Raw genomic sequence first — 26,308 nt, forward strand, 5'->3', positions numbered from 1 at the left:
AGCAGTGGAGGTGTCTGGTTGTTATGGAATTGCTGCTCATAAGCACATGAACAGCCAGATCACCCAGAATTTATGGAGCTGTGGATTGATACTGTTTGTGCTTGGCACACACGGGCAGGCTATGAGACAGGGATTTGTTATGATACCAGACTTCATTTGCAGGCAAGGAACACTGCCAGAGGCTTTTAGCAGAAGGTGCTGAGCAGTTCTGTGTCTCAAAGAGCCCACTGACACTTCCCACTGCCTGGGAAATGTAAAGGATTTATTTTACTGCTATGGGATGCACAGGATTTACCCTCTTTATTTCTCTGCATCTCACTTTCACTGCTAACCAGGCAGATTTTTCACAGAGCACAGAGAAGTGGGAAGAGGTTTGCAATCATTGTTATCTGCACAGTGCTTGGAGATGGAGGAGGAAACAGCAGCAGGTTTCCTGGGGTGGAGGGTGAGATTAGCAGGAGCCAGCCCTGTGAAGTGCTATTAAATGATAAAAAAGTGCTGAAGGGCAGTGTGGGCTGGGCTCAGTTAGCACAGTGAGGTTCACTCTTGCACATGGAGGCCTTTCCTTGTGTCTCCCTGAGCTTGCACTGGTGCAGAGGGAAAAGCCAGGCCCTCGCTGCTCCTGAGTTGGGTCCCTCTGTTGGACCCTCCTTTTCCACTCAGGTGCTCAGATTCTCTTCCACAGCTGAGCACTGGACGTGGGGATGGCTCTCAGGTGCTGGTTCAAAGAGGTTTAGTGCATCCAGGATGGTGAGGGTATCTGGGATGTCCTGCTTGCTCCCACAGTCTGTGCTGAACTGCTGGTGTCCTTCCATCTCCTTCCACTCTGCTCTGCACACTGCCACTGGCATTTTGGGAAGTGAATTCCTCTTTTCCTGGTGGTGACAGGGTGCTGAGAATGTCAAGGCACATGCTTCTCTGTTATCCCTGCCTTTAAACATGCTGTCCATCTCTTTGAGGGTAAAAATAAAGCAGCTTTGTTTGATTTCTAGAAAAAGCCAGACAGTGCAGGGGTCAGAAATAGGCATCCCACCCTCCCCATGCCAGTGTCTCAGCTGTTGCTTCCTGAGAGACAGAAGCATGTGGTGGCTAAAAATACCCTGTGAAGAGAATACATTCTCTCTCCAGTGGGAGACTATAAATTAAGCCGAGTTGTAATATATACAACTTCTTGTGGTTGGGAGAAACATTTCCCCACGTCACTTTGGGTTTTCCTAATGAAGCAGAAACCCCAGCCCTGTCCCGTCCCCGCGCGCTTTGGGCGACACTGGGCAGAGGATCTCCAGCTCCTGCCTCTCCTGCTCCCACCCCCTGTCCCTCCTATGGCAATCCATGTGGCCAGGGCTGGGGGCAGACCAGCCCTCCTTTTATAAACGAGGCCTCACAGCCCGTCCAAGCTGACAGGAGTGACAGGAGGCTTGGCTTGCTCCGAGACACCACCTTCCAAACCTTGGGGTGCCTGGGATGACCAGAGGAGGAATGGAGTCAGTGGAAGTGTTCACAGCCGAAGGCAAGGGCAGGGGTTTGAAAGCCCAGAAGGAATTCTTGCCTGGGGATGTCATCTTTGCAGAGCCAGCCTACGCAGCCGTGGTTTTTGACAGGTAAGAGAAAAGCACTTGTAGAGCTCAGACCAAAAGTAACATTGCTGCAAAATTTCATCCGGCTGGCTGTGTGAAAGTTTGGAGGTGTCTGGATGACAACAGAGAAGGGATTGGAGGGAAATCAGGAGCATTTCTGGAAAGACACATTTACAGTTTGTAGTGAATGTCCTTCCCAGGGCTCAGATGAGTTTTTTCACTTTTAGTAAGGTGCAGTGTGTTTCCAGGATGACCTTGCAAGGTGCTTGGTGTTGTAACCTTCTGGAAAAGCAGTGAGAGCTGCACACATTCAGTCTCTCACAAAGCCAGCCCCATGCTCCACTGCCAGGAGTCAGGGTAACTCAGGTACAGGAATCTCAGACGGACTTTGCTGAAGTCTCCGATGGGTAATCCATGATAAAAGTGAGTTCTATTGAGCTCTGCTCACATTTGCCATCCCCAGCTGCACTTGCAGCTTCATCACCCGCTGCCCTGGAGCGAGGAGCTGGTGGGGATCAGCGAGTGACACTGTTTCTGTTAAAGGGATTTAATATTTACAGCTGGCTGAGCTAACTGGAGACAAACGTCTGCTTTTGCTCTTTCATGAGACAGGTTTTAAATTTATGTTCACACTGATGTGGCAGACTTCTGGTGCAAGGATATTTTTCTTTTCTGCTGCTTGTTTTAATCACAACATTCACTCAACCTGTGCTGCTGGTAGGTGCTCTGCCCTTTGGATCAGTGGAAGATTCACTTAAAATAACCTGGAAGAGAAAAGATACAAAGAACGGATTTCTATGTTGATCTCCATTGGGCTAAATCTAAATTAAAGCCTCTGACACAAATGGAATTTCTTCAGCCTTATAACATGCTGACTGTGAACAGAATGTGGCCCAAGTTTTTAAACTGAGGACTTAGATGGCAGCTGAGGGTTTAATTCTGAGTTTAAGGAAGTTGTGAGTGTTCTTCAAGGGCATCATGGAGAGTACTGAGACTGAATTTTTTTGTCCTGAACAGCCAATGACTTCAGTAAATACCCTGCACACTAAACAGGGCTATGAGCAATTCTGCTTAGCTGAGTTTTGTCTGATTAAATCAGCTCTGCTAACAAAGTCTGGGGCACAAGCAGAGGTCGTGCTGCTGTATTAACTCTGGTCATCTCATAGCTGAAGCTGATCAAGGCCACTGTGTGATCTGGCAGTAGCGGAGAATTGGATATTAAATGGGCAGAGGAAGAAATAAGTTTTTTGTGTGTCTTTCATTCACTGTTTCTTTGTCCTTTAACTGCCAGTGGGTGAACATGATTATGAATCTTTGCCATAGCAGGAATGACACCTTCAGTTTTTATTTTAATATGTCATTGCAAGAGCTCATATTAAAAATGCCATTTTTCACTTTAAAATGTTGAGTTCTTGAAGTTTTAACCCTGAGCTCAATTACAGGAGTTGGTGACAAAATCATTTCTCCTTGATGTGTCCTTTTAGCTCTTCTGTTAGTACTTCAGTTTCACTCGTGTCACTAGCTGGAATTTTGTGGTGATTTGCTTCAGAAGTGCCTGTGGACAATTATTTCTCTCATATGCCTTATTAAAAAAAAACTTTTTTTTTTAAACCACTGGGAACATTTTAACTTTTGATGGTGGGGTAAAAATAGTTTTTCTTCTATGCGAAATGTTGCACCATGCTGCCCATGTTGAAGAGCTGCACTTTCAAATGTCACTGGTGTACTGTGAGATAAGGGCAGGAGCTCTCACTGCATCAGCTCTTAGACTGCAGACCGTGTCTTGGGCCAACAGAAAACCTCAGATGGGGAGAGATTTGTTTCCCTGCTTCCCTCCCTTCCTCCCCAGGCTGGGCTTGTTCAGTTCCCAGAGGGCAGGTCCAGAGGTTGAGCAGAAGAAGTCAAGGTAAACACAGCCCTTCTCTGCAACTGTTGAGCAATAATAATGGGTTCTTACCCTCCTGTGCCACATTTCAGCTCAAAGCACTCAATATGGGTCAGTGGTGAAATGCAGTCCCAAAATCTCTGAAACAGACTAAATGCTTGTTGATTGGAGCTTGGCAGGATGTAGCCTGGCTGGGAGATACAATGGAAACACACATTTTTCTTGTGGAAATTACCCTGATGCTTTCCTTACACACTCAGGACTTTGGTTTTAAAGGTACCTTCTATTCCTGTCCCAGGGTGTTCAGTTGCATCAAACTCCATTGAATTGATTGCTGAAAGGGTTGCCTGCATCCTCATGTTCTTTATTCCTGCCAGAATAAATCCTCACCTGGCCATGGTAGCTGGTTTTACCCTCTAACAGCTGCTGTTGCCTCTGCATGGATGAAGAGCCCAGTCAAGAGGCATGTGCCTTTCCTTGCCCACAAACAATCAGTCCTAAAATTGCTGTTGAGTCTACACCATTAAAAAAGGGTCTGAGCCTGCACAGGGAAACCCAAAATCCAGAGTGCCTCCTCCTAGCTGCACTCAGTGTCTTGCTAAAAGCTCTGTGTGTACCATGGAAAAGGGACTCAAATTTGAATGATTGCTGGGTTTAAGTTTTTGGCTCAGGCTCTACCAAATATGTGACCAGATTTTTCAGAGATCTTTCTGGAAAAAAGGCTTTCTTTGTGCATAAAGACCACATAGATGCACTGGAGTGCTGAGCTGGCCTCTACTTTGCAGTCCTTTGAAGAACTCAGTCCTTTGGGAAGTCTGTTCCCAGTCTGGGGGTATTGGACCTTGAAATCCTTCCCCTGATTTGGCTGTTGAATGGTGTATGGAAGGCAGTTGTGGTGCAGAGGCCACACAGTGATCTTCTGTATGGCTGCAAAGGATGTGCAGGTGAAGCAAAGATCCTTTTGAGATTAGTAGGGGCAGCTCTGCAGAGATATAGCATCATTGTGCTCTCTAGAGCACAGCTTGAAATGGAAATCAGGCTGGGATATCAGCCACAATTCACCTGGCCAGTAACCCAATGGTCAAGTTTAAAGTCAGTAACAAGTTACACGTGGGAGCTTTGACAAGTTGCCAGGCAAATAAATTCCTGTACTTACCCAGAAAGTCAGGGCTGTTATCACTGCTGGTTACCTCCTCCACTGCTGGGAGCTGTTTGGAGGGGCTCTCCCATCAGCCCACTATGGATCCAGTCCAGGACAACTGGATATCACGGTACAGACTCCAACCTGACTTTTATATATGTAGATAGAGACAGATACATGTGAGGAGCTGTCAAAGTAATTTGGACCTGGGGCTGTCACCCAACTGCACTTTATAGATCCCTGTCTTTCAGTAGGAGGCTGAGTTTGAGGGAGTGTGGAGAGTTTATTTTGCTAGGAAAAAGGATAAATTTTTTCTTTGACAAAACTATCATCAAGTGTCCCTGCAGAAGCAAACACTGGACTTATGTGTGCAGACAAGTGAAACCAATGCTAAATGCTGATACAATCAATGGAACTCCATGTGTGCAGTGAACACAGACATTCTGAGCTGAATGGCTTTCCAGGCCCCACTGAGTGTGGTGGTGGAATCTCTGCTCAGACACAGAGGGCACAGATGAGCACATCTAGGTGTCTAAATCCACAGGCTGCATCCCACCCTGGAAGCCCCTGAAGGTCACAGGGACCCTGAAAGCCCCTAAAGTAATTAAGGTTGGTGAGGGTTTGTGCTCTTCAACCCAATGATGGCCATCTGAGCAGCAGTTCTTTACACAGTGCCAGAGACTTTTAATCTAGAAGTACGTAAAACTCAAAGAAAAATGAGGTTCCTATAAACACCAGCCAGCTCATAGTCAGATTTTATTCCAGAGTATGAGTCACTAGGCTAACCCTGTTCATTGCAGGGGGGTTGTACTAGGACTAGATGACCTTTAAAGGTCCCTTCCAACCCAAACCATTCTGATTTTATGATTCTCTAACTTAGTTGCTTAACACAGTGCATACTTAGCATTGACTCCTGCATCAAGCCTGTTACTTCTACCTGAATGAGAGCAGGCTGCTTAAAGAAATGCTGAATACTGATGGAAAAGAGGTGCAGAACTCTGAGTGATTCCCAGGATAAAGTGTAGACACAGCCTGAGCTCTGACTCAACCTTGCTGTTATCAGGTGAAATATCACTCAGAAGACATCAGCTTTGCCCTGATGTAGAAGCAGAAAGCTGGAAATAAATCTTCTCAAGGGATTCTTTGCTTTTGTTGGGGTAATTTTTCAATTTTCAAAGGTCCTGAGCCTCTCACAGAAGCTTTCTCTAATCCTTCCCCCTCTTTGCTTTCTCCTCAAAGATCCCAGGTCTCCTTTCCTCCATCACCTCCATGAGGATGGCATTCCCAGGGCCTGGGCTCAATGTGCTCTATGTGACCTTCTCCTCTGACACATCAGCTGGCTCTCAAGCCTGTAAGAGTTTGCATTTCCTATGAGCAGGGGGATGCCTCATATGCCTCCGTCAGCCTTTGCCAAGAGAAGGTTTGCTCTTTAACCAGCAGGATTTGAGGGACAGTAGTCAAGGAAAACAGTGTCATGTGGTGGAAAGCCAAGATCACCTGAAGATCTGCCTGATGAGTGATGTGCAAATGGATAAAAAACAGGGATCATGCATTTTTGCATGTCTTTTTGACATGTGAAAGAGGCAGAAAACATTTTCCAAGGAAACGTGAGGAACTCTGTTATTGTAGTTAGGATGACCTAGAGATTTAAGAAATCCAACATTTTCCATAACAGCATGGCTGAAAAGATTATGGGAACAAATTCTTTGAGCTGATACTGATAAAAACTGAGATCTGATGTGATTGTATTCACATTTTTTAAAATGTTCTGGGGTTTGATTTTTTTATTACTATCTCATTTGTTCAAAAGTTTAATTAAAACCTGGGAGAAAACCTAGCTTTTTAAAGAAAACCTCACCCACACCTTTAAGAAGAGGCTGGGAAGTCATGTAATGAAAGACTAAAAATAAAATAGTAAAAAATTAGTCTAAAATAAATCCTCTTCTCAAATCAGAAAAACTAGGATCTATAATCCCTGACATTCAAAGATGAAAGTACTATGCTCCACCTCCTTTTTAAAGGTGTAAACCCATTCTTATGCTAATAATTCATCTTTAGGTAGCAGGTGCATTTTTTTAGGCTGTTGTCTTTAATGAAGTGTTACAGTCTGTGCTTTGAAAACCAAGGAGACTTTGCCTACATCTTAAGCTGTGCTTATGCTGCTCTCTGGAGCAGACTGAGGAGAGAGATGCCCTGCCAAGCAATCATAAACAGGATTTAGGTGTAAGTTAGGCCATCTGTGTGCATCGTCTCTGATGTACAGAATATCATGGAGCCATGTTAAACAGCTTGTGAGCTACTCACTGTGGCTATCAGCTACTCCATAAAATCCTGCTTTGTTCTTTGCACTAAAGCCATCTCACCTGGCTTTTCCAGGCCAGTGAATGAGATGTTTTATGAGCTGGATGGCAGATGTTTGGGCTGTGCATGTCTCAGAGGTGAGGCTAATACATCTCCTGTGACAGTGCTCAACCCTGGCAGGTCCAACAGACCTCAATCTGTCTGAATCCAATCCAAGCAGTCACAAGAGTTATTTGTTTCTTGTGCTTTCGCTGCAAGCTGTGCTTGCAGGAGCCATGGTTTAGTTGTCAGGGCTGTGTTACCTCTTGCAATTGTTGGCTGGCACTGTTGGTTGGTTGTTTGAATCACTGTTTTTGTCACTGTAGCTGTCACAGTCAGGATTAGTTGTAGTTGCACGTCACACCTCAGTAACACCAGAGCACGTGAGCCCTTCAGAGCTCAGCTTGGTTGGTCATGGCCATGAAACCTGAGGCTCCCCAAAAAGTCATTCACTGAGTCAGTCAGTGGCATCTGCCCTCTAAGTCAGTCCTAAATCCTGACCTGGCAAGCTTGTGATGGGCTGGAGGCATCACTGTACTGAAGAGGATCCTGCCTTTGGGCAGGGTGAGAACCAGTTCTCACTATGTGTGGAAGGAGGGCAGCGATCACCTCAGAGCTGTGGTGAGCACAGACAGAGCAGAAATCCGTTGTGTTGTCCCTGTGAGGAACAAGGGAAGCTGAGCAGCCTCAGAGGGTTCAAACCTCCAGGGCTCCTGGTGGGTGCCCCAGCAGAAGTCACCTCCCCAGATGACATCTTAAGCTGTTCTCTGGAGCACACTGAGGAGAGAGATGCCCTGATTTTCTTTTACTGTGCCAAGAGTTGAGCCCAGGCCTCTGGAGTCTGGATAACACACAGTATCTATAAATTCAGTCTTCTTTGAAGCCATTTTGGGGCACAGAGGATTCCATAATGGTTTTGTAAGAGCTGCAGTATTTTTTACACTTCCAGTCAGATTACCTGTGAGTGATTGCCTCTGCAGTTTCAATACCACAAGGGCTGCTCCTTTCCTTTCTCAGAAAGTCTTGCATAACATTTTTGGTGAAACTCCTCAGAAATGAGGGATTTCCAGAGCTGGTGGTAAGTTCTGCCAGCCAGGTTTGCTTTGGAAAATCTGGACTCCCCATGCAATAAACGACAAAATGCAAAGTCAGCATTTCAGTATTATTTTTTACTCTCAGGGAGCAAATTGAGGGGAGAGAAACACCTGTTGGAGGACTTGGATTTTTCTGTACCATGTTTCCTTCCAACTCATTCCTTTCTATAAGAAAAAATTTTTTGTTTGTTTGTTTCTTTTTTTCTTTCTGACTGGCCTTAAAACACCCAGTACAGGAGGGACCCCCATTCCCCATGAGATACCTCCCTGTGCTTCCTGGCACGATACAACCATGTGGGTTTTATCAGCTCTCCAGCTCTGCTTTGCCTTACAAGGAGTGCAATCTCTCTTGCACCTCTCTGCCCCCTGACCTGACAGCTGACAGAGCACAGCCTCACATTTCCCACCAGCTCTCAGCTCTTCCATTTGACACAGTGGAGCTGGCTGCATCCCCCTTCCCAGCAGTTTCCCCCACCCCATCCCAGGTGCTTGCCTTGCACTGGGCTCCTTCCAGCACTGCTCACTATCCTAAACCTCATTTTCCAAACCTCATTTTTGCATGTGGTTTTGTCTGATGTGGCTCATCCTGCTTTTAAATCCGTGGCCCTTTTTATCCTGCAAGAGCCAAGGCACAGGGTAAATTATGTCAGCAGCTCATGTAATATTTCCAGAGAAAAGAAAATGCCTATTAAAGGTACTGTGATATAAATATAAATATAAATATAAATATAAATATAAATATAAATATAAATATAAATATAAATATAAATATAAATATAAATATAAATATAAATATAAATATAAATATAAATATGTATGTGTGTACCTATATATAGGCATAATAGAGAGGAAGAGAATCTTTGGGCTGGATTCTCTGGGGCTGTGAGTCTGATTCCTGCTTGTGGCACATCCTCCTTATGGGATCAGCAATAATTTTTTTATTTCCCCATGCCTCAGTTTCCTCACTCTGTGCTGTGCACAATTATAAGTGTTCCTTTGATCATGAAGCCTCTGTGGTCCCTGAGCTTTTTGCAGTGAGGAGATCCTTCCTTCTGGCACCAGCAGTGGCTGAGTGATGGGAATTTAAATTCTCCTGTACTGTCAAGCCTGGCTGGAGGCCCAGATAAAGTGGGCGGTTGCCTGGAGAAGCAGACAGCTGGAGACACCAAATCAGGCAGTGAAAAGCCTTCTCTTGAGCAAGGGGAAAGTCCCAAAATTTTTTTGGACAGGAGACCAAAGTGTCTCCCCCTGCTTATCAGTGAATTAAATTCTGGGAACAAAAGCAGGACACATGAAGGGGCATATGGGTGAGGTCAGACTTCTTCATCAGTATTCTCCCCCAGCCTTGGTTATAGTTACATGCATACAATTGTAGGATGCTCTTTGGAAGTCTTGTTTTGAATCCCCCAAAGTTGAAATGCCCCTTTTGAAGGAGTCCCAGTTATTCCATCACCATTTAACTCATAGCAGCAGCACCAGGCAAGAACACAAGGATTAAGCTGGGTGAGACGTTTCTCCATCCTCCCCAGAAATCTTGGGGGTTCATTTTTGTGGCTGCAGGGAACCCAGGGGTGCAAAACTGGCAGGATCTGCACTGGGCAGAGCTGGCCCTCACTGACCCAAGGTGTCCTGCTGTCCTTCCAGCCTGACCCATGTCATCTGTCACACCTGCTTCAAGAGGCAGGAGCGGCTGCACCGCTGCGGGCAGTGCAAGTTTGCCTATTACTGCGACAGGACCTGCCAGAGAGCAGCCTGGCTCAACCACAAAAACGAGTGCTCTGCCATCAAGAGGCACGGCAAGGCACCCTCTGAAAACATCAGGTGAGAGCTGTGAGCTGGGAGCGGACAGAAGGAAGAGCTGGGTGGCCTGATTTGGGCAAGGGGAGGTGGGAGAAGGTTTAGGATAGGCCAGGAGCATCCCTGAGATAGGGAAGGTATGTGGAGGAACATCAATAGTTCACATCAAGAGATGTGTTCCTGTTTGGGTTTTTTTGTGCTGCTGGGTCCCAAAAACTCTGAACGTGGTGAGGCAAACTCACCCTGGATGGTTTAGGAGGTGTGGGAAACTGGGGAGTGGGTGGAAAAGTGAAAGAGGAGATGGATTCTCCCCCAGTTTGCCTAATTTGCATAAAAAAATGAGAGGAATCCTCAAAGAAGCTGTGGAGGGCTGAGGACCTGGGAGTGTGTAGCACCACTCCAGATGAGAACACAACTGCTGGGACAAAACCCTGAACGTCCCTTTCCACCACCCATCACCCATCTGAGCCTGTCCCAGTCAATCTGCCTGCACAGCATTCCCCCAGGAGGTGAATGTGACGGTGCTTTGTCTCTCCCTGTGCTGCTGATGTTGTGGTGCCCTGGCCAGGCTGGCTGCCCGCATCCTGTGGAAGATGGAGCGGGAGGGCAGCGGGCTCTCCGAGGGCTGCCTGGTGGCCATCGATGACCTGCAGAACCACGTGGACAGCTTTGGAGAGGAGGAGAAGAAGGAGCTGCGTGCTGATGTGGAGAGTTTCCTGGAGTTCTGGCCGCCCCACTGCCAGCAGTTTGGGATGCAGTTCATCTCCCACATATTCGGAGTGGTACGGAGGGGTGAGAGGGGTGGGAGTGCAGAGGGGGGAGGGTTTGTAATGCCAGCTGTGGGGAGAAACTCTCCATCCAGAGGATGGCTGACTTCATCCCATTCCCCACCTGCTTCTCTTCTGCACTGACACTGGGAAATTGTGACATAGGTGCTGCATTTTCATCACAAGTCCTGCTGGGCATCTCTCTGCACCTGGGAGGGCTAAGAAAATATATTTTTAGTAAATACACCTAGAATATATTTGATTATAGCAGATCTGTTTTAGTAGATACATTAATGTCTATTAATATTCTGTGCATTCAATTTATTTACATTTACATTTATATATAATAAATCAGTTAAACAATGGAAATATTTTTAATAACATCCATTACTAAGTTGTTTGTTCTCAGTGTAGCAGAGAGGGAAATTCCAGTTCAGGCTGAGCTGCTCTGCTCCCAGCCCTGGGTATCCCTGCAGTACTTCCTCAGCTCCCAACACACCAAGAGGAGACACAGGCTCTGCTCACCTCTCTGCCAGTGGCTGCTGTGCAAGACAAGCTGGTCTTTGCCACTCCCAGTACAGGGAGAGGACACAGCATGCTTTGGTACCCACACCAGAAAGAAAATCCAGTCCACTGGACACTATGTGGTAGTGACCAGCACAGCTTGTCTGTGGAGAAGCAAGGAAAAACTACAGAATCAGGTCACAAAGGAAATAAAATTATTAACAGGGTAAATTAACCAGTACTGGGTAATTACTTCCTTTGGTTTATCTTATCACATTTTCTCTTTGCAGATATTTCCATCATTTATGTGACTAAATACTGTTCTGTTCATATGTGATAATAGTGTATCATATAGAAGAGTGAAATAATTAATTCTTGGAATATATGTCATGCAAAAGTAGTCATTCTGAAAATTCACTGCAAAGAGTAGTAGCTGGTTTTTATCAGCTTTGAGGGCAGCCCAGCAAACATGACCAGGCTGAATGCAGCAGTCAAGGTTAATTTCTAACTGATACCTGAGTGTGAACTTTGCTTTCTGCTTGAATTGCCTCAAAATCATTTTCCTGTGACCTTTTTCTGAATTATTTTCGGGAACCAAATACAAGGAAATCAATGCACGGCCAAACCAAGTTTACCTTAGGCATCCCAAGTGAGCACTGACAGCAAATATTCTGTAACACTGGCTCAGCCCTGCCCTGGTCCCTCTGCATGAGCCCTGCATTGCTTCTCTTCTGATGTTTTATCCTGACTGGAGTGTTTCAGCTTTTTCTCCTTTGATATTTTTTCCTGCCTGTGTTTTGGGAATAGATCAGCTGCAATGGCTTTACCCTCAGTGACCAAAGAGGACTGCAGGCTGTTGGTGTGGGAATCTTCCCCAACCTCTGCCAGGCCAACCATGACTGCTGGCCCAACTGCACTGTCGTCTTCAACAATGGCAAGTGAGTGGATTTCTTTCCTTTGGTGCAGCAGGGATGCATCCTAACAGCCAGCTCAGCAGGCTCTGCCACCCCCAGTGCCAGGCCCCTGCCCCAGAAAATCTATTCATTCTTATTTCCTTCTCCAGCTCAGAAGAAAACCCAAACAGTATTTTCTTGCTAAAGACAAACTGGTTTCTCTCACTGTTATTTTAAAAATTCTCATCCAATGCACTAACAAATACGTAAGATTTGACCCCAAATTCACCAACCAGGCAAGAATTTTTCCCTGGTTTCTTATGAGTTTTAAAACTAGACTCAAAATTTCCCTGGTTTTTTATGAGTTTTTAAACTAGACTCAAAATAGGTAGCTAAAGTAGTAAGTACCTGTTTAACTCACCCCTTATATTGAAACCTCATTTTTAGATAGTTAAGGAGTAATTCCACTTAGCAAATGAGGAAGGATTATGCTGAGTACACAGCCCAAGAGTTTCTCCTAACCAAAGCTTGCAATCAGCTGTGCATTTACTGTCTGCTGGTGTGTTTGTAACCATTCCTAACACAACCCCATCTGGTGAGGGTGTACCATCTCAATCAATCACTGATTCACTCTTTAGCAAGGGGACCTCAGTGACAGTTGTGGTTGTTATCTGCAAGCAGAGCCACCTGAGAGTGCAGGGTGCTCTCCATCTCTGGGCATTCCCTATTCCCGCTCAAGACCTGTAAGAAAACCTCTGCAGGATGAGTGAGATGGAAAAAGATTCACTGGGAAATGTGGGGATGTCTCACCAGAGCTGGGAGAGGAGGTAGCCCACAGGAGGGATGCTCTGCCCTTCCCAGTTTCCAAACCATGGCAGGTATAAACTGCTGTTGACTCAGAATGTTGCAGTGTGTGTAAAATATTAACTGTGGGAAATGGCTTTCCAAAAACTGCACAGCCACAGGATTTCCTCTGATCTTTGTGCTACTGTTTTACAGCTACCTGTCTTCACTAAACTTTAGTACTATAACTTAACCACCCCTCTTCCCCCCAGCCTCTTCTTTTTTTTCGCTAACACATTGGTTCTGCACTCCAGTTATCATTGCTGGTTTTCCCTGACAAAACTGCACCGGCATTTATCAAGGAGCTGGTAAAGGAGCCAAGAGAAAACAAAACTGCATTAGGATGATTACTTTGGTGGGAAATAGGGTCTGATCCACTCAGGTTGGAGTCTGTACTGTGATATCCAGTTGTCCTGGACTGGATCCATAGTGGGCTGATGGGAGAGCCCCTCCAAACAGCTCCCAGCAGTGGAGGAGGTAACCAGCAGTGATAACAGCCCTGACTTTCTGGGTAAGTACAGGAATGGCATTTATCTGCCTGGCAGCTTGTCAAAGCTCCCACATGTATCTGGTTACTGACTTTAAACTTGACCATTGGGTGACTGGCCAGGTGAATTGTGGCTGATATCCCAGCCTGATTTCCATTTCAAGCTGTGCTCTAGAGAGCACCACTGCTGATGTCAGTGGAGACCTTTCTGTGCAGGAGATCCAGTCCCCTTGTTCCTGTCAAATGTCAGGAGCAGGTTTTGCACATTCCCTGACCTAGACCACTCCTAAAATCACAGTGCCAGGGCAGCTCTCCACCAAATGCTCCACAGCCCAGTGATGGACAGTTTGGTCCTGGCAGCTGCACATCCAAAGGGAAGCTGTCATGCATGAGCCAGGCACAGGGAACCCCCTTGTCTCCTGCCAGTACAATGTCCAGTGCTATGCATTGTACCCATTTTTTTAAAATGTTGTACTTGTACATGTGTAAACTGCAGATGTTTGTTTTGTCTTTCAGTCATGAGGCTGTAAGATCAATGTTCCACACACAGATGAGGTGGGTTGGTCTTGAAAGCATCATTCTCCTCCGTTACCCTGTACCCCTCATGCCCTGTGTTTTGTGGAAAAGATTCAAAGACCCCAAGGGGCTCCCTCTGTTTACACCAAATTCCACTTTTCCTGTTTTCTAAACTTCTCTTCCCCTGTGTAAAGCCCCACTAAACCCAAACCTCACTTAACTCTGCATTTTGTAGTAAGTTAAAATGATAGTGGTAATACTGTGACTGTTTTTCCCAGGGTGAATTCCCTCTCTGCCTTCCCACACCCTCTCCCTTGGCTTCCTCCCTGTCAGTATTTCCCCTCTCCACTTCTCATTTCTCCTCCCCTGACCATGGCAAGAGCATGAAAGTCAGAACAAGGTCTCGCTAATCTTGTACAGCCCAAAATAAAACCTTGCCTATTAGGAGATGAGAAATGACTGTGTTACTGACATACTAAATACTCCACGTTTCTCCTGCAACAAACTGTGCCTGAGGAATGTGTGCCTACAGTAGCAGTACCATGAGATGCAGGTTTCAATTCCTTTTTATCATAATTCATGATTAATGTTCCACCTTTTAATGATGCCACTGTTACCTGATTCAAACTAAATAAATCACAAAAATATGTGCAAAAAAAGTCTTTGTTTAACTCATGGCATTTGGTATATTATACTCAGTGTTCTTAAGGGGACACTGTTGTCTTTAAAATTTAATTTCAAGCAGGCATGCATTTTCCCCAAAGAAGATGTGAAATACATTTGAAGTGCTCTTCTTCACCACTGAATCTCACTCAGTACGTTATAGATAGGGCCATAAAAAAGGGGGGGGAAAGAGTTTCACTTCTGATTAGAGTTGCTATTTGGGGCAATTTGAGTTTTGAGCTATCAGGCACTCTCTGTGCCTGTTCATGCAGCTATCAAGGCCCCTGCTGCTCGTGGGGAAAGAGCCCTTGACAAGCTCAGTGGTGTGCTCCTGGCTGACAGTGTCTCTTTAACTGCAGTATTTAAAATATGCCATGTGTTTCCTGGCTTACCCCAAAGGCTGTCAACCCCCTCCACACAAGGGATGCTGCTTAAAATACCCCTGTGGTGCTTGGGCTATCAGGGGCATCATGAAAGTCAGGGGCTTGATTGTGCTTCTCTGGTTGCATGGCTCACTGTAATGAGGATCCTGTGAAGTGTGAACAGGAATGTTTATATGTGTAAACTTTCCAGGTGGGAATTGCTCTTTTTTGTGCACTTCCTCCTGGAGTAGGTGGTTGCAGCTTTCTCTGCCTGGCATTTTCCTGTGGTTGTGACATAACTAATAGCTGCCCTTCGTGATAATGGCATGTATGGTGATGGATTCTGTATGAAATATGTTGCTGATATGGCAGCACCCAGAGAAGATCAAGACCAGCCTCAGAAGAATTTTGACAGCAGCTTTAGCAGAGCTGGAAGACTCAGATCTACACCCTGAGAGCTTGTAACAGAATTTCCAAGGGAATTAGAAGGGAATTACAGAATTACAATCCCTTTGCAAACCATGATCACACAGAATAAGTCATGTCCTCCCCAAAAGGGTCACTTTTAAAGCACCTGCTGATACCTGTGAATCCTCTGCCACCTCTGTCTTTAATGAGGATTTTGTTGGGTTCCACCCAGAGCACCTCATTTTCAGGTGGCAGCCAGCAGGTCCTCCCCAGGTCCATCTCAGGGCAGACATTAAACACACTGTTGAGCTCACTAGTAGTTGGGAAAGGGGGTAGATGCAAAAGAACCATCTCACAGTTGGTATTTGCTGGATTTTTTCCCCATTCTGGCCAATCTGTCTAGCCAGTTGTGCCTGTTTAGCCCCACAGCTGAGACATGGCCCAGAGTAACTGGGAGATTCAGTAGAGTGAAACAGCAAGGGAACAGTTCTGAATCTTCACTATTATCTCCATTATTTAAGTCCTTTTGCAGGGAATGACATGAGGGAAAAGCAGGTACAAAGGTCTGGCTTTCCAAATCCCATCATCAGGGGCTTGCCATGGATTTCAGTAACAGAGACTGGCAACTGAATTGTGGTAATAGGTCAAACAAGCTATTTAAAAATAGACTCTCTCCAGATAATTATTTCTAAGCTTTTATGTGGGAATGCATGCAGGCTGAGGGCATTTCTTATGCAGCACCCAGAGGGAATTTGTCTTAACTTTCCAAAGTGAAAACGATACCGAAGGCAGCAGAGCTCAGGATCTGGGAGGGTAGCCAGGGATGTGTGGGTAGCATGCAAAGCAGCACTTAAAAAAGCATTTTGGTGTGTATTTCTGATCTCAGTGGTTTTTTTCTTCTGGTGAGATCTCCTGCAACAAAATAAAAGTTGATGTGCAGGTTCATCCCCATATGGATAAAATAATGGAGCCATAACCTCTTTATAGCTCAGACCTTCACATATCCCTGCCAGAGACTTGTAGAGGGGCAGGAAAAACTGATGTGACTGTGTTCCTGCTCTGTATCCAGTTAACCAGCCTGCTGTTCACCTCTGCACTGCCTCCCTGAAGACAAAGCAGTGCCTTAGGCAGGGCAGGATTGATCCCTGAGGGCTGCACTGCTGCTGCTTCTCCAAATGCTCACCCCAATTCCTCTGCCCCCAGGATCGAGCTGCGGGCCCTGAGCAAGATTTCTCCGGGGGATGAGCTGACTGTTTCCTACGTGGATTTCCTCAGCCTGAGCGAGGAGCGGCGCAAGCAGCTGAAGAAGCAATATTACTTCGACTGCACATGCGAGCACTGCAAGAAACAGCTCAAGGACGACCTGATGCTGGCAGTGAAAGCAGGGGAAAGCAAGGTATGGTTTGTCCTGTGTAAATGTGGTAACTGCACCGTTTAATTAGTGGCTTGTCTTCATTTTCTTCTGTTTTTACTCAGAGTTAGGATTAAAAACATGAAGGAGATGAATTTTCTCATGTTTGGATTTGGTTGTTTATTAAATTTTTATCTGAAGTACAGAGAGTTCTGTAACACTTCCAGCTACCAGCTAAAAGCAAGCAAGATAGAGGCCTCAGTTTAGCTAGTTACAGGGTTCTTCAAAGCCAAATAGTCCAATAAAGAACCAACACCTACATCACCCATACCTTTGACCCAATAACCAAACTCTTGTAACCCACAGTGCAGCACCAACCATCCAACCAGAAACCACTACCTGAAAATGTGAAGAAGAAGGAAGAAAAAGACAACACCTAATCCCCTCCATTCTGTCCCATACCCACCACCACTCTCCAAAGCCTTCAAATTCAAAACCCTTCACCATGTGAAATCACACACTTCCATTCCAACCACACACCTGTGATTTTAACTCCATCACTCAAATTTGGAGCTTTCTCCAAGGCCCTAAGTCAAAAGCAATGCTCTCCTGGGGGTCAGTGTCAGAAAGCACAGAAAACCCAAAAATCCCAGGCTTCTGGGCTCCAACAGTCCTGCAGTGTCCAAACCCAGTGGTGGCTGCATCTCTTCTACCAAGGCATCTGTGGGTCTCTAGGATTGTGGTTTCTCAGTACAGGGACATTCTAGATAGGAACAGAGTCAGATTTTGGCAAAAGCATGACTAATGCCAATGTAAAAAAAATGAGAACAGAACTGAGCCTTGAACCTAGATTGGGCACAACACCCAATTCAAGCCCACCATGCAAGGTAAGCTTAATCCTTATTATGCAAGGTAAGTACAGTTTTTAATTTAAAAAAGCCCCCAGAAGTTGCCTTTAACCTAAAAGTCCATCAATAGACAGAATGCAAAAATATTGGAAAATTAGATCTAGAGCTGAGAAAAATGCTGGCATTTAGATTGTGGTGGGGGATTTTTTGTTGGCTTTTTGTTTTGTTTTTGGTTTTGTTTTGTTTTGTTGTTTGTTTCCTGAGAAACTGCAAGGAAATCTACATTTTGAGGGCAGAAAAAGAAATGTGTTGCAGGCGATCCATGGTGGCAGGACTAACGAGTGCTGCTGAAATTCTATAGTTTGTACCATCACACCAGCTCCAGGAGTGTGGGAAGCCTGAATTTCCAATCCCTCTTTGTAAAGGCCTGTCACAAGGAGTTTGCACCATCCCTTTGACATTTTTGCATGCTTTCCACGGGCAGAATGACTGCAAGGAATTAACATGTTTAACTGCTCATTTTTCAGTAATCTTCCTTTTCCTTGGAGGTGCCACAAGTCACAAGCAGGAGGGTATAAAGCTGTGCCTTGCTGTTGGCAGTGGGATGTGCTGCTTGGTCAGCAGTTCCAGTTTATGAGTGTGCTAGCAGCTCTAAGAGTTTCTTTTTAGTTCCTCTGCCCAAGGATATAATTGTCCATAAGTTTTGTGCTCTCTGGCAGTGTTAGCTTGGGGATTTCTACCCCTTCAAGCCTTGTAAAGTGTACAATAAGTGTATCATCAAGTCATTGATCTGCACTTTTGAGCAGTCACACCATGAATCAGACAATGCAGCTCAGGGGATGATGTGGAGCAGGTGGGAAACGAAACAGAAAAGTTGGGATGAGGAAATGTGAGCTCACAAAGGCAGTGCCACCAGGATAGCCCAGTGAGATGCAGCTTCCTGGGAAGGAGAACAGAGCTCTCAGCCTCCCTCTCAGGAGGTACCAGGAAGCCAAGCCCAGTCCTGTAACTCTTCTTTTACAGAGATGGCAGCCAGGAAAGGCTGGATATTGCAGAGTGTAAACCTCTCCTTGAGAAAGGTTTAGAGAAATAGTACTGAGCTGATATAGGGGGGCTCCCTTATGGGAGACAGGAGATGGGACTAGAGGAGACCTTTCCTTGCTGAGTCAAGTTCCCTTTGGTGCAAAAAGACCCTTCTATATAACCCATTTTAAATTATCAAGCTTCATCTTACAGCTAATCCTGACTGCTGTATCTCTCCACTTATAGTATAAAGCTGTCCCAGAGCTCAGTTCTTTGATGCAGAAGGATTTTTATCTGGCTTTCTGCAGGAATATTTTTGAACACATTCTCCAGTAGACAGCATTAAAAAAATCTTATCCCTCATTCAACACCTGCTATCAAGCCTTGACTGAGCAGTGAGACCATGAATCACAGGATGATTTGGCTTGGAAGGGACCTTAAAGATCATCTCATTCCAGCTGCCCTGCCATGAGCAGGGACACCCTTGCACTGCACATGCACCATCCCCTCTTTGTGAGCATTAGAGGTGCTGTGCAGCACACAGCAGGAAAACAGGCACTTCTGGGGAATGTCCTCCACAGACTGAAATGCTTCTGCAGAAAAGCCTGTAAGCAAGATGCATGATTTCAGCTGTTAAAAATACACCCCATCCACAGACAATAAGTGTCCAGGCTGACCTCACCCACAGAGCACGTTGGCTGTGTCTCATTTCCTGAGCTCAGGCACTCTTGCCTGGGAGCAGCAGCACTCACAGCTGTGTGGAAAAAGTGCTAGGAATATATGGGAGATGGACAGCTTCCATCCTCAACAGCTGCTCTGACCTCCAGTCCTTCACCCCTTCCAAAGAGCAGCAAAGCTCCCATTGTTTATAGTGACAACTGACTTAGAAGTCTAGCAAAGGCAAGGGAGGATTTTTATTAGACCAAGCCACTGTGGAAATGCTGGTTTGGGTCCCTATTCTGGGAGCCTTGACTCAGACAGCACAGCAATGTGATTTGCACTGACATTAACACTGCCTTTGGATGTGCTTTGTGCCCAAATCTGACCAGCTACAATAGCTTCAGTATAAGACTATAGAATAATAAATCATAACACAAATGCATCTGTAAACAGATAGGAGTAAATGGATCTGAAAACTATGGGCTTTTCTTCAATGCTAAACTTTGAAGAGGATTTCCCAACTGGATGAATTTCAGATTCCTCAAAAGGCTAATTGAGCAGGTATGGAAAAAAGGCGATAGGACAGTCCTACAGTCCTGACTCCCAATCTTTGCATGCTTCATTCCAATGCTGGACCCTAGTTTTGATCTGCACCCAGAGGTCTTTCCTGGCTGCTGGCTCTGCTGTGTGTCTCCAGGTCAGGCTCTTCCCAAAATTCCCAGAGTTATGTGACTGTGGGCTGATTTCAGATCTCCTCATTTATAAAAAGGAAGGTCATGATAGGTAGAATAGTTGGGAAATGCAAATTTGAAGGGCTCAGAGAAGCAGAAGATGAATGGTTGTGCTGGGTATTATGTTATATTTTAGTATTAAAGGAAGAAAGAGGAGGCAGCAAATTATGAGCTCATTAGTGTTTTGCCATGTGTTCCTAGAAGTGCTTCATGTCTCTAAATATGTGATGAAAAATAAACTTCTTTGAGGAGTGTGGGAAAACACATATCCCAATCTGGGTGCAGCTGAAATCTGAGCTCAGCCATCTTAGGATGTTTGGAACTAATGACAGCATTTCTCAGGGTAGGTAAAATTCAGGGATCTTTCCTCTCCCACCAATCTCTCATTCAAGAGCCTCATTTCTCTGTAGCAGCTGCACTAAGAGCACCTGGTACTCACCAGCTGGGGGCTTTCACAGCCTCTTTGGTATCTCATGACACCTCTCAGCTGCAGGATGAATTCTGTCCCTTCTCCAGAGTGGCAGAGTGGTGGGGAGAGCTGAGGAACCCAGCCATGCATGTCAGAGGCACATGGTCACCCTGATGGGCAACACTCACAGAAATCAGCAGGACCTTTTGGCCTGGAACTGGGAGCATTGCAGCCCATTTCAGCCTTGGGCAGGTCTGAGGAACACAGTGGTATTTGCAAACAGCAGTAGGAAGTGGTGATGTGGGAAGCATCCCACGAAGCTGATTTGGACCAAACATTCTTTCAACCCATATGTTTTGGTGTGTGTGTGAGGCAGTGCATTTTCCTCACTGGTTTTCCCTGCTGTCCCCAGCCCTCTGCAGACACAGTGAAGGAGGTGATCCAGCTCTCCAAGGACACGCTGGAGAAGATCAACAAGGCCCGCATGGAGGGGAATTACCACGAGGTGAGTCCTGGCACTTCTGCTCTCTTGCTGCACACACACTGCCCAGGAAAAGAGCCTTGTCCCCCCTCTACATTCATGATTTATGGATGAAACAACTGTAAAGCACAACCACGTCTGAGGCATCCCAGACTAACTTTTGTAGCAATGACACAAGGAGATCCAGGTGACTTCCAGCACCTCTGACTGACACAGGTGTTGAACCCAGGGCTCTTGGGTGAAACTCATGAGTTACAGGGCAGGTGTAACAAGTCAGCTCTGCCAGGTAGCCTCACAAAAAGAAGGACAGTGGGTTTGGGAGTGGAACAAGATTGTTAGGGGTCTTTGTGCTGATCTCTTCAGTGCCTCATGTTGCTCATTTGTTGGGTGCTGAGGATGGGCGTGTGGTTTGGGTGAACCATGTCCTACTTGAAGCCCAAGCTACAAGGGCAATGGATGAGAGCTCAAATAAATTTCTTTTTTTCCCCCCCTCTTTTGCTCACTCAGAAAATATTTAATTGTTCTCCTCAGAGAGCACTCCAGGTTGAGTAATGACCTCTGGGTTTTAACTGTCTTTGGGAAAGGTGAAGCCCCCTAGAACAGAAATCTGGACACTGACTCATGGCTAGGTCAGGCATGGAACAGTGCACCTCTGTATCTCCAGCCCCAAGGGGTCATTGAGAGTATTCCTTGCATTGAATATTTTCAGGAGACTGGGTGGATGGCATTGGGGTATAAGAGTGCTACAGGCACTTGGTATCTGACACTACCCAGCCTCCCAGAGTCTTTCTTCTCCTGAGCAGTAGACATCTCTTTTTCCTCACCAGTTTTATGAGTGTAACTCTAGGAGAGAAAGCTGTGTGTGCTAATGATTTCCTAGGCTGATGTTTCTCAACAAATCAAAACTTCACAGAGGCTGGGACTGGTATGGACTGTGCAACCCACAGGGTCTTGGTGTGGCAGCTCCAGGCCCAAAGGTGTTTGGACTCACCCTTCCTCTCCCTGCTCCTCCACGCTCAGGTTGTGAAGCTGTGCCGTGACTGCCTGAAGAAACAGGAGCCTGTGCTGGGGGACACCAACATCTACCTGCTGAGGATCCTCAGCATTGCCTCCGAGGTGCTCTCCTACCTGCAGATGTTTGAGGAAGCAGCAGACTATGCCAAGAGGATGGTGGATGGCTACCTGTGCGTCTGTGCCCTACTTCTGGCAGCTCTCTGTGCTCATGCCATGCGAAGCAGTGGGTTACAGGAATCATTTCCTTAGTCTGCTCCCATCATGGCAGTGGTGGTGAAATTTATAGTGGGACATTTTTGTACCACCAGACTGAGAGGGATCCCTTCTTAAAACGCACAAGGGCTCCCAAACACCTTGATTCACTAAACTGGAACTGGCAAATAGTATAGGAACGTCTTCTACTGGCCTTTTTGTTTTGTGTCCAAAGCATCTCAGGGCTGCCCTGGTAACAAGATAAAAAGACTGGGAGCAGGACAAAGAGGCTGTGACTGTAGGACATAGCCTGTTCCCTGCACCCTGCAGGAAGGAGAGCTCAAATAGAAACCATGCCAAATGGCTGTCACTCAAGATATTCCCTCACTCCTGAATAGTACATGGATTTTGTCTTGGCTAATTATATAGTCCTGTGGTAAAAGCTTAGTGAGAATAAAGAAATTCAGGTTTAGTTCACATAGATCCAGGGTAAACCTCACATTAAAAATTATATGTTTTATTATTACTGAGCTCTTATGACAGAACTGATGAGTATTTAACAGAAGAAAAAAAAAGGAAAGAAAGAAAATAATGGAAACTGTAGCGAAGAGAGAAAAGCCTAATTCATCATTTCATTCACTCTCCTGCTGAGGGTATCTTACACTCATTACTTGTCTTTTTGGCCAGTTCTACCCCAAAAGACCTGCTATATTTTGTTCTTTTGCAGAGGGGTGACAGAGTCACCTCCCTGGCTTGCAGGCCTGACAAACAACTTCATGTCCTAGCCCTGGCACTGAGCTAATTGACTGAGGGAAAATTCCTTCCCCTTTGTGTTCCTCAGTTTTTCAGACCATGGTGAGGATCTCAGTAGTTTCCTTTCTTGCTTTAAATACCAATTCAAAGTTCCAAAGAAGCCCTTGAGGGCAGATTTTCAGCTAAGCAGCTTCTAACTCTGCTTCAGCTTTTAAAGTTGGATGTAGAGGAGAGGTTTCCTTTTTCCCAACTTAGGCACTGAAAATTCCCAAATGAAGGGATGCATCTGCAGAGGGTGAGATGGTTTCTGGAGTTTCTGGAACCACCTATTTCTCTTCCTGCTTTGGATGAGAAACTGGTGATTGTTGCATTGTTACCCCACTAAGTGTGTAAGTTAAGCTGGTGCCAGCTGAGCCATAGGGTCAGATCTGTGTTCTGTTTGTGCCAAAATACTGACAGTCTTGGCATGAGATGACAGAGCTCGGTTTTCTCCAGGCCAGATGTTGAACTTTTCACACCCCACCTTTCACAACTCATGTCATGTCCAGCTCTGCCCTTGAGTAATGTGTCCTTGTCCCTTTCTAAGAAGGGCACATTTCAGGGGCACTGACTGCAACAGGCTCTTCACCTGAATAAACAATCTGCTCTTTGGAAAAAAAAATATCATGTCAGTGACACTTTTGAGAATCCAGATTTCTCCTGAACTAAAATTACCCAATGTTTTTCCAGGAAAATTTACCATCCCAACAACGCGCAGCTGGGGATGGCCGTGATGCGGGCGGGAGTGACCCACTGGCACGCTGGCCTCATTGAAGCTGGCCATGGCTTGATCTGTAAAGCCTATGCCATTCTCCTGATAACCCATGGACCTTCCCACCCAATTACCAAAGACCTGGAGGTAGGTGTCATCTCCTGTCTTGCCTCTCCTCTCTATCTGGGCAAGATTACAGTGGAGCCATAGAAAAAACCACCCATAAGAACTGAGAGATGCATTGAGTGCTGGCTGCTTCTCACTAGTGCTGTAGCTTTATTTAGATTATGATACATTCTGCTGGGAAATGCATGTCCTTTCTTATTGGAAATTTTCATCCCTGAAAAACAGCTTTTATTCTGCATCAGAATATACATGAGAAATGGCAGCTGAGCCCCTGAATCTTCTTTGAAAGTGCTGTGCCAAAGGACAGAGCCCCCCATTCCTCCAACAGGCTGATTTCACTGCTCTCAGATGGATGTCATTGCAATTTGAATTTATCAAATTACATGTGGTGGATGTGCCCAGTTTACCACCTGATTTTCTTTATTGGTGTCCATTCTTCTTTATTTACCACTCCCCACTCAGCAGCAGTGTATTTTTAGCTCAGATGACTGATAGCTGGATTCCCTAGCTTAGAGTCAAGAGTGGAGATCCCAGGGAATTGCATCTGCTCAGATGTGAGGAATTATTTCCAATTCCAACTGGGGATCTATCATTTCTTTAGCCCCTAATTCACTTCATGTGACCTGTTAGCTTTATAGAATTCTCTGCTATTACACTCCAAAAATTATAGGATACCAGATGAAGTTCTTTATTGATGTCTTAGTTCCCATATAGCAGAGCTATAACCTTTATTGGTGCAATTCTATATCTTCAGAAAAATTAATATCTACTACCTCAATCCAACTTGTTGGCTGTTTCGATATGTGTAGCAAAGGATGAGACACAGCACCTCCATTTCTGTTTCCACTCACATTTTAAAAATAATATAGTAGATATATGGCACATTTTTATGCTCCTAAAGAAATTGTTGAATAAATGTACAGACAGGTGTAAAAATAGAATAGTGTATCCTAGAATCCCTTCTGATCCTCTGCTAGAATGCAGCACTAGGAATGACTGCAGATGATGAATCCTGGGGTGTAAAGGGATGCAACTGTGGGACTGAGCAACCCTCTTCTCCCACTTGAGGTGACCCCCACCCTGGGGATGGGCCAGCCCAGGGTGTGGATGGGAAGTGCACTCATTTCCTGGCTCTGCACAGCATCACCTCCAGGCCCTGCATCAATTTTGGGAGCATGAGGCTTCCCAGTAGCCTGTGGAAAAACTGGATGCAGGAAAGACTGATGTCTTCCTCAGTACACAGGCAAATGAGAGTGAGAAAGCAGCAGAATATCTGAGTCCAGTCAGCTTTGGTGGGGCACTGAGGGCAAGGTGCCTCAGTCACTGCATGGCCCAGGACACCCCTTGGGGACAGTGCCTGATATTGGCAGTGTTTGATTCTTTGCTTTGAGGTTCTCTGTGTCCCAGGGCTTGTAACCTGCTGTATGGCCCAGGATTTGTGACCTGCTGTGTCCCAGGATTTGTGACCTGCTGTGTCCCAGGGCTTGTAACCTACTGTGTCCCAGGATTTGTGATCTGCTGTGTCCCAGGATTTGTAACCTGCTGTGTCCCCCAGGTCATGCGTGTCCAGACGGAGATGGAGCTGCGCATGTTCCAGCAGAACGAGTTCATGTATTACAAGATGAGGGAAGCTGCCCTCAAGAACCAGAAGATCCAAGTCATGCCTGAACCCAGTAATGAGAACGCACCAAGCCTCTTCCACAAAAAGGAATAAAGCTGGAGCTTGACACCAATTCATGCCTGCAGGGTAACATCACCTGTGGCTCTTCCAGTGAGATATATCCACAAGGATTGTTTCCAGTGGCACAGGTCTGACAGCATGGACCTGCTGGGGGAGCATCCTGAAAACTCTTCTGAGGGCTTAAAGCAGAAGAGGCCCTGGCAGAAACAACATCCCTTTTTCTATCACTAAGGCATTAAATAATCAAAGCAAAAAAAACTGATATAAAATTATTTGCATTTTTATTGGAAGCCTGTTGCTCTCAACATGCCCTGATTCTGAATTCCTTTGTTAAATTTTGACTGATTTTTTTTTTTGGTGGGGGGCTTCTACCACTTCCTTGGGATGACATAATTTCTTTCCAGTGGTGTCCATTTCTTTCCAGTGGTGATAGAAGTGGGAAGCCAGTTCCAAGAAGTGTCATGTACACCTGTGGGCAATGAATGCAAACTGAACAAGACCAACAGATGGTATTTAGTGTTAAATTATGTTTTTCTGGTGAAAAACTACTGGGACATGATTTTGCAGCTGGCACACATCAAACTGTGGGTCATTTGCAAATGAGACTAACTGGAATCCCTCCATCAAGATAAGTTCATTGAGATAAATTATCCTCCTTAATTACAAATCAGAAAATGTCTGCAGTGGTGGACATGGGGCCATGCAGAAGCCAGTTGGTATAGTTTGGCTATGACAATGGCTGTGTGGATTGTTCTGACCGATTAGCTGCCAGGAAAGAAAACCTGTATTTCACCCTGGAAGAAGTGTTTAATTCCAGTTCAACTCAAATTTATCAGGTGCAGCTTGGGGTGAAACACACACTGGAAACCTGGGGGCAGTTGTGACCCTCCTGCTGGTGGGGAGGAGATGGGGATGGGGTGTGAGGATGAAGACAGCAGCTGTTAGCCCATGCTGGTTTCTTTCCCAAGGCAGCTTTCCTAACAGGATCATTGGTGCTTCCTTGACTCCACC

At 45.6% G+C, this 26,308-nt stretch overlaps 1 protein-coding gene across 2 annotated transcripts; it reads left to right on the forward strand.

The window, feature by feature from the left end:
• The first annotated feature begins 1,282 nt into the window (after positions 1-1,282).
• On the forward strand, positions 1,283-25,513 carry SMYD1 (SET and MYND domain containing 1). 2 transcript variants are annotated; one of them, XM_033060536.1, is made up of 10 exons: positions 1,283-1,601; positions 9,682-9,858; positions 10,403-10,616; positions 11,913-12,043; positions 13,845-13,883; positions 16,481-16,673; positions 20,712-20,804; positions 21,801-21,964; positions 23,469-23,637; positions 25,172-25,513. In XM_033060536.1, exons 1-10 carry the CDS (start codon positions 1,465-1,467, stop codon positions 25,328-25,330), a joined length of 1,476 nt encoding a protein of 491 aa, XP_032916427.1. In that variant the 5' UTR covers positions 1,283-1,464; the 3' UTR covers positions 25,331-25,513. The 2 variants fall into 2 exon arrangements, with proteins under 2 accessions (XP_032916427.1, XP_032916428.1); XM_033060537.1 differs by lacking the exon at positions 13,845-13,883.
• The last annotated feature ends 795 nt before the right edge of the window (positions 25,514-26,308 follow it).

The sequence above is a fragment of the Catharus ustulatus genome, chromosome 5, assembly GCF_009819885.2.
Source record: "Catharus ustulatus isolate bCatUst1 chromosome 5, bCatUst1.pri.v2, whole genome shotgun sequence".
In the NCBI taxonomy this organism is placed as follows: Eukaryota; Metazoa; Chordata; class Aves; order Passeriformes; family Turdidae; genus Catharus; species Catharus ustulatus.